Genomic DNA, 8968 nt, shown 5'->3' with positions numbered 1-8968 from the left:
CATCCCCTTTATTCACTCCCATAAATAATAAGTTGTCAGTGGGTACCTTTTTAAAAGTCCGCATTCTATACAAAGTAGTTTATGCTTCAAATGCTTGGATGTGGTCCCCCTGGGGGTATAGCTCATCTTAGTATTGGGTGTAATTTCTTGTAAAGGATTGGATTTATAAGCGTGACCTCTGATTCCACTCCCCCCCTATTCAGTAGTCTTATGACCAGCAGTTTCTGAGTCGATGCAATCACTGCTATTGGCACCAATAATCACACCTTACATCACAAATCTCCTTGGTTCTAATGTCTGGTTGAGCAACAGTTTGTATATTTATATATTGAGTTGCAGCAACTTGAGACTTATTGTGTGTGTGTGTGTGTGTGTGTGCACGTGCACACACACACATGGGAAAGCTTCTGGGGACCCTTAAGAATGTGGGGGCCCTGGGCCATTTCCCAGTTTGCCTTTACTTCCACCCCTGGATCTAGGATTATCTTGAGGAAAACCCCAATGCTTTTTAAAGACATTGAGTTGTGTGTGAATATTTTGCCGCATGTTAGGATTTGTATTATTATAAAATACAATTGCATTTGGCAAAAACTCGTACACCCAAGAAAATGCATGACATTACTCTTCATTATACATATGTACTGTTATTAAATAAGGACACATGTCTCATTTATGATGCCAGATCTATATATTGAATCTGTTTTGTCCAGGAAGCAATTAAACATCGGGAGATGTAATTATTCTTCTAATTACTTTATTACCTTTGTAGCTGCAGAGGAATGGTCACATTTGTAACCTGTACACAGTTCCTAATGAGTATAAAAGCTTTGTGCTTTTTTTTTTTTTTTTTTAAGGCACTTTACCCTTTTCTGCATCAAAGGCACCTTCAGAAATGTTTTATAATGACAATCTCCAAGAACACATTTTTAGATAATTGTCGGCTTTGTATTCTTTGCATAACTTTTATTTTTCTTTTCCTCCCCTGTCTTCTCAGAGTGGCCATGTTTACTAAGGGCAGATGAATCCATCTCCCTTCACTTCCTGGAACTCTGGTACATGTGACTAGGGCATGTGACCATGTACATCATCTCGGGGGAGGAAATGTGTTTCCCTGAGATCTTGTGAGATTTTACAGTTTACAAATGAGATTTCCCAGCAATACACTGCTGATATAACCTTCCCAGGATGCATCTCTTAGGCACGGGCTACATCGCTAATACCTAATTGGACAAGGAAGTAGAAAAACACTAATTGTTGGTAAAATAACTGTAAATAAATGTTTAATGAATGTAAGATGACTTCATATCGGCATGCAGAGCTGCATCAAGATGTGATTTTTAGTGAAGGGGCTAAAGGTCCACTTTAAGCAGTGTAAAAAATAGAACCCCTGTCAGGCTTTTATTGCGGTCTGTGGCCCTGTTAGGGTAATTCACCATCACTGTTTGTCCTGTTGACCGTTACCACAGACAGTGAAATTGTAAGACAATCCTAAATCTTGAGTTGTCACCAGAACTAGAATATAGGGGATACTAGTTCTGGTGTCCCTTTTGACAACAGGGATTTCCTCTTCCTGCTGTGGCTATGGCACAGGAAGTAAAGATAAATCTTTCAAATGAGACACATAATGGCAAAAAATGATTTATAACCCTCCCCATCTCTATCAAAAATGGAAAACAAAATTGGCTTTAGTTCCACTTTACCATACTTGAAGTCCTTTTTTAATATAACATGAAAAGAGAATTTGAGAACCAAAGTAAGATCAACACCAGGAACTGGGAACTCTGGTGTAGTGAAGTTTAGGATGAAGCCTCCTGGAAGGTGTCCGAAGCCACCAGTTGTTTCATCCTACCATCTACTACTGACATGTCAGTTTTGGGTTGAGGAACCCTTCCAACGTTTGTCTCAGTAATGATTGATTCATCTCAACTTTTCCCTTGAGATTGTTAACGCAACTATCCACCCCTCCTCCTATGCCAAGGTCCTAGGTGTCATCCTTGACTCCGACCTCTCCTTTCTTCCCCAAATCCAATCCCTATCCAAATCCTGCCACCTTCACCTTCGTAACATCTCCAAAATACGCCCCTTCCTCACCAATGAAACCGCAAAATTACTCATCCACTTCCCTGTTATCTCTTGTCTTGACTATTGCAACTCCCTCCTCATTGGCCAACCTCTACACAGGATATCCCCCCTTCAGTCTATCATGAATGCAGCTGCTAGACTCATTCACCTTTCCAACCGCTCAGTGTCTGCAACCCCCCTCTGCCGATCTATACACTAGCTTCAAATAGCCCAAAGGATAAAATTCAAAATATTAACAACCACTTACAAAGCTATCCACAACTCTGCTGCCGGCTATATCTCCAACCAGGTCTCAAAGTATCACCCTAACAGTCCCCCCCACTCTTCAAAAGACCTCCTGCTTTCCAGCTTCCTCGTCAACTCTTCCCATGCTCACCTCCAGGACTTCACTAGAGTCTCTCCCATCCTATGGAACTCTTTACCCCAACCTGTCCGTCTATCTCCCACGCTGACTGCCTTTAGGCGATCCCTTAAGACTCCTCTCTTCAGGGAAGCCTATCCCACCTCAAACTTACCACTCCACCATCCCGTTCGCAAACAATTCATCCCCACACAGCTACCTCCTCATGTATCACTTCCCCCTCCCTATTAGATTGTAAGCCCTCAGGGGCAGGGCCCTCCTTACCATCTTGTCTTGAATTGTATTGTGATTGTAATGTCTTCCTTATATTGTAAAGCGCTGTGCAAACTGTATAATAATAATAATAATAATTCATAGTTGTCAGATGTCTCAGAAGCGTGATGGGAAAGTTGTTTTTTGGGGAATGACGGCCTGTATATTTTACAGACGGGAAAGTTGAAGGACGGAGCACGCTCAGTGACCAGGACGATCCAGAACAACTTTTTTGATGGCTCCAAGCAAGAAGCGATAGATGTGCTGCTGCTGGGAAACACCTTGAACAGCGATTTGGCTGATAAAGCGCGAGCTCTCCTGACTACTGGAAGTTTACATGGTATGTGGGGGGAGCATTGTCTGTCCTCTCTAACATACAACGCTCATCCTGCCCATTACGAGACCCTGTCTCCAGACCATTCGTTTCAGCAACAATCCTCCCATAAGATTATATGTGAATTTTGCATATTTTTTGCTCATTATGCTCCCATGTGTAGGTATCTAAAAAGCTTGAGACTGCTGCTGGGCTTTGCCATCAGGGATGTAATGTCAGTAGACTCAGAGCTGTCACTCACATAACACTATTGTATTCCCCTCGCTCCTTCGCCGGCAGCCACATCAAAGGCTATATAGAAAGCCGAGGGAGGACTTGGAGGAGCTGGGCCAGCACAAAGTTATTTGACACTGTCAAAACAGTAGAGGGCTAGGACATTCGAACAGGGGGAGAGGGGGAGCTAGAGAACTGACTCTTGCTGAAGGGGTCAAATTTTTATGCAAGTTAAAAAGCACATTGCACGTAAAGAAAATGTAGTATATGGAAAAGAAAACCTCTGCAAGTAAGTATTTAGGATATTAAAATTTTCCGTGCATTTACCTGGAGTTCTGTTGGTGACAGGGTCTCTTTAAGTCTTGTTCATTGAGCTGGACCAGTCCCATTGTAATTTTCAGTTTTGTCTCGGATGCTGATGGTTCCTCCAGAAAAAGAAATGAAAGCAGATGTAAACCCTTACTGACTGAATGACCTCTAATGTACTAAATCATGCTATTTCTTTATTAAAATAAAACAGCTTTCACCTTTTTTATTCGTTGCTGTATCTCAGTTCTGCTTTAATGGCTTCAAAGATACCAGCAGTATCTTTGAAGCCATTTCCCACTTCCTGTCTATGTGATCCTCAGCAATGGCTGCATGGTATTCATCAGGGTGGGTTTCCTGATGGTGACAACGTTGGACAATTTCTGCATTATTCGTGTTGCCTAATATCCAGAATGAGTCTGCTTTGGTATACCTGTAGGGCACCCATTGGCTTAAATGTTTGGTTGCGGAACTTCGTGCAAAAAACTCCTATTGTGTATGCCCTTTGATGGAGAATGCCTCAATGATGCCACTGGGGGAAAGAGCATGTTTTTACCTCGGCAAAAGAAAGCTAAGCATCAATCTTGGAAACCTTCTACCTCTGAGGCTAAGAAAACGCTCTTTCATTTACTCCAGGCCTCCAAATCTAATACGATTCCAGGAACTCAGTTCCAGTCTAAGCAATGGACTTCTAAGTCCTTCAAACCTGAAAGCAAGGCATACTCCCAGTGAGTGGGCGCCCTCGCTTGTTGGGGTGGGGGAACATGCGTTTGGTTTGCACAGGTTCCCTTCAGATGTTTGGGTCCAGAAAATGGGGCTACAAGCTAGAATTTTGATCCCTGCCACCACCCTGCTTCATGTTGTCAAACCTGCCAATGTCTCTGCAAGGCTGGAGGATTTCCACTCTGCTCTTTCCTCTCTCAAGTGGTCATAACCATTATTCTGGAGCAGGAAAGGTTCCAAGGTTTGTACTCAGATTTGTTCACAGTTCCCAAGGCAAAAGGGGCGTTCTTACTATTTCTCAACCCCCCCCCTTTTTAGGGTACAGATATGCCATATGAAATCTACAAGGTCAGTCATTGCCTCTCTTTGTCCCAGAGATGCCTACTTGCTTGTCCCAACTTTCTGGCACATCAATGCTTCCTGTGTTTTGCAGTGTGAACTCAACATTACCAGTTATTTGGCCTTCCTTTTGGTCTATGCACTGCACCTCAGGTCAGTCTTGGGGCAATCCCATAGTTCTCAGATCTGGAACCCAACTCATCGCTTGGAGTATCTAGTTCTTGTCCTTGATGTCCAGAGTCTTCCTTCCACAGAAAAAAAAACCTCCAAGCTCTCTACTTCCATGTTTTGCTTCTTAAAACATTTCTGGCTGTGTGGGACAAGAATGTTCAGTCTTTGGACCATTGTATATGCATGACCCCCAAAACCAGGCTTGAGTCCAGCCCTGGAGTCTGGCAAACCCTTTTCTCTGCTGAACTGGAAGGTTCTCAGGATGGATGCCAGCCTGTCATGCTGTGGAGGAGTCTTTTATACCCTCTCTGCATATCCCAGGAGAAGATCGGCAGGCTGACTTCCTCTGTCATCACTGTCTGGATTCGGGGGAAGTCTTTACAGGTTTGTATGCCAATGTCCAATCTCCTGAAAGCAGCAGCATAACCCTATGTACCGGAATTAACATCATGTGTCCCTTCATTTACTCAAAGAATAGTAGTTTACTGTAAGTCAATAATCCCATTATTGCAGCTCACTTATCCTTGACCTTGGTTTTCATTTTTCAGACTAAGAAAATTTTCAGCAAGTGTAGAAAATATCTGTTCATCCTGTTGGATATGTCCTTGTCAATCCCTGTGAGCTTAAAAGAAAGAATGAAGGACAATTTCTTTATTGTTTAAACTACTAGACCGTTCAATCCACCATGTAATGGAGATGAACAAATGCAGACATGTTTGAAGTCCAGTGTGGGTGACAACCATAGCTGGCCTCATAAATACAATGGAGAAATTAGTAGACATGTGCACCAGCAAAAAAATTAGTTTCGTTTTGATTCGGATTTTACGTTATTTTGTTTTTCGGTATTCGAGTCCGAAAGTCAATTCGGTTCGGAATTTGGATTCGGACGAATTTCGTTAGCGGTAGTCTGTACGAAATTTTGTTTCGTTTTCGTTGCAGCACAGTGAAATTAAAAAGGAAAAAAAACATTTTTTTTTCTTTTTAATGTCACTTTGGTGCAACGAAAATTCGTACAGATTACCGCTAACTAATTTCATCCAGGAAATTCGGATTCGTTTTCATTCATCATTTCTGTTCAGAAATTCGGATACATCCGAATGACGAAAATTTGTCCGACAAAACAAATTTTTCCGAAACGAATCTAGAATCGCATCATGTCTAAAAACTTAGGATGTGCGTTTGCAGCTTTACCAGGTACAAATAAAGGTAGAAAACAGAAAAATGGAAACTAATGCAACTCTCACATCTAGGGACTGGTAAGCTGCAATCATCTATTACAGTTTGGGGTTTATAGATACTTTGAATTGCCCTGAATTTTGATATCTCAGCTGTGTTTCTGACTTGCTCAGTTATTTGCCATTAACAATCTGTTCTTTCCTTTTCCTGCTGCCTGATCAGTGTCAGAACTCATGTTGCAATCAGGTATAGTAATGCACTCTGACCACTTCGTATACATATTTTCCCCTAATTATTGTAATGAAATGACATTTTGCTTATGAGAAGAATACGCCTGAAATCCTTTTGATGTCACATATACTTTAAGTTAGTCCTTTCAGATGAAATCATCACGTTGGTGCACATTGGGCTTCCTAATAACTTGTTAAAAACAAAAGTGCTGAGTTGGACCAATACTTGTTACAACCAATCAGTGAAGCTCTTTCACTTCCCTTTTTCTGCTTAGGAAAGTGAAAGCTGATGTCTGATAGGTTAACAGAAAACGGCATAGATGCATGTTGTACAGCAGGTTTATTTGGACTTTGGGGTTTGATTTTCAGACTGATTGAATGTTTTTTTGTCCTTTTTCTAGCATCACCAAGGGTACTGCAAAGCATGTGTGAGAATTATTACAGGTACGCCAAGCCCAGGAAAATCCGGATTTGCATTGGTACCTGGAATGTGAATGGAGGGAAGCAGTTCAGAAGCATCGCTTTTAAAAATCAAACTCTGACAGACTGGCTACTCGATGCTCCAAAACTTGCTGGAATTCAGGAGTTCCAAGGTAACCCAGGCTCTGTTTTCATTTCATACACTTTGGTTGTATCACAGACAAATTGCAGGCAACCACTGGAACCGGTCAATGAACTCGCAGCGCCACCTAGCAAAGGTTCACTCAGTTTTACCTTGAAGCTGAACTCCGGCCTCCCCTTCAGTCTTGTGCAGTTGTACCGGCTCCTCTCCTGGACTGACATTGCTTCCTCTGATTTCACTGCACACTGCGAGCTTCTCACAATGTGCATTAGAATGTGCAGCAAGTCAGATAGAGCCAGCCTCATTTCCTGGCTGGAGGATGTCCAGCATTATCTAGGGCTTTCCTCCCCGTATTGTCCCTGACGCACCCTTTTCATTGATTTGTATTTGTCTTTCAATCATGAAGGCTTAGCATTAGATTTGGACATTGCCTAGGGTGGTCTGCATACACATACAGTTTGTCTAGGAATGCCCACTGCTCCAGACATATCTCCCCACCAAGGCAATTTGATATTTGGATAACTCCTCTCAAAAGCCAGCCCACTGCTCAGATCAGGGCTGTGGGCTCTTTAGAGAGGTACTGAGGCAGGGTGCTGTGATGTTTTCAGGAAGCCATGTACAGCACCCTGCTGGCCCCTCCCACCAGCCATGTTCTGCCTGCATTACATAGAGAAACAAACAGACCCAGTGATGATGTCACTGGGTCTAAAACAAGGTGTGTAATGACAATCTAAATGTTAAAAAAAAAAGTATCGCCAGGTTTCTGAGGGGGAAAAATGAGGAACCAGGGAACCATTCCGGTGGCCAAGTTACAGTACATCTTTCGCTCTTGAAGTGCTTTGGATGGCATCTTCCAGCCTTCCTTCCTTATCTTGCTCGTGCTGCATAGCCTGTATCCCGCCACCATTTGAGGTTCCTTGCCCCGGCTGGTACATCACTGCAGAACATTGCAGTAATATAGTGTGTAGCAGGAGAACCACAGTACCCAGCAAGGAACATCTCTATCTGACAAACCCAGAGCAATATATACATTTCCTTTAGTCCCTTGAAGTCAAGTCAGGCATGTGAGTGCAGGGAGGACTGTCTAACACGTTAACCCCTTTATGATGAGATCATGGAGCTATGGTCTTGAGTTGGATGTTCCCATGACACAAGTACTTCATATACCGACATCACTACACTAACTGTTCTACCAAAATAGCCAAAGGTCTATGACCAGGTCTTGGTGAATACTGGAAGCTGGTCTGTGGAGCTGATTTACTAAACATGTAGAGACTGTGCACTTAGAAAATTGAAAGTTCGCTAAGTTTAGTTAATAATTTTAAGCCGTGTTCATTTTACTTACCCAGTTGTGTGCTGGGGAAAATCGTCTTTTTTTAAATTTCTATGTCTGGGTATCATCTAGACCAGCCTTTCTCATCCAATGTTCCTCCAGAAGTTGATTTGGGTTTCTTTGACTGATTGACCTCCCATTTGGTGGTGCCTGCATAATTCTGGGGCCAGTGCCCCTTGTCTGAGCTGGAACTGTGAAACCAAAGGTCTTTGTATCAGACTGTAAGGATGGCGTTCTCACCACCTCTGTAAGGGGGGCATTAATCCCTCTGACCACTGTAAGGGGGGCGTTCTGACCACTGTAAGGGGGGCGTTCTTCCCACTGACCGCCAATGTAGGAGGGGCATTCTTCCCACTGGCCGCCAATGTAAGAGGGGGATTCTTCCCACTGACCGCCAATGTAAGAGGGGGATTCTTCCCACTGACCGCCAATGTAAGAGGGGGTTTCTTCCCACTGACCGCCAATGTAGGAGGGGCATTCTTCCCACTGACCGCCAATGTAGGAGGGGCATTCTTCCCACTGACCGCCAATGTAGGAAGGGGCATTCTTCCCACTGACTTTAGTTTTATCAGGGGTTCCTCAAGACCATGAATCTGTTTCATCGATAGTCTATACTCCTGTATAATCTGAAGATCTTAACATCCTAACATCTTAAATGTTCCTCTCCTTTTTTCTTTTCTTTACTTCAGATAGAAGAAGCAAGCCAACAGATATATTTGCCATCGGCTTTGAGGAGATGGTTGAATTAAATGCAGGAAATATTGTCAACGCAAGGTGAGTCTTACAATGTTCTGTTACTGGCCTTTAGATAACTAAAGCTAAGCCCCACCCACTATTCCCCCATGTTTCAATGGCCTTTAGGTCATACTGACCACATGGGGGATGA

At 43.0% G+C, this 8968-nt stretch overlaps 1 protein-coding gene across 1 annotated transcript in view; it reads left to right on the top strand.

Annotated features, from left to right (window-relative positions):
- Positions 1-8968, top strand: part of SYNJ1 (synaptojanin 1) — a 97280-nt gene that overhangs the window by 52896 nt on the left and 35416 nt on the right. Inside the window, exons 12-15 of the mRNA XM_018565007.1 lie at positions 2870-3035; positions 6180-6203; positions 6589-6780; positions 8772-8856. Of these exons, the coding sequence (XP_018420509.1) occupies positions 2870-3035; positions 6180-6203; positions 6589-6780; positions 8772-8856 (467 nt within the window). The remainder of the gene's footprint in view (positions 1-2869; positions 3036-6179; positions 6204-6588; positions 6781-8771; positions 8857-8968) is intronic.

This window comes from Nanorana parkeri, unplaced genomic scaffold (assembly GCF_000935625.1).
Source record: "Nanorana parkeri isolate BGI_ZX_2015 unplaced genomic scaffold, ASM93562v1 scaffold805, whole genome shotgun sequence".
Taxonomy (NCBI): domain Eukaryota; kingdom Metazoa; phylum Chordata; class Amphibia; order Anura; family Dicroglossidae; genus Nanorana; species Nanorana parkeri.
This window is presented reverse-complemented; position numbering and strand designations above follow the sequence as displayed.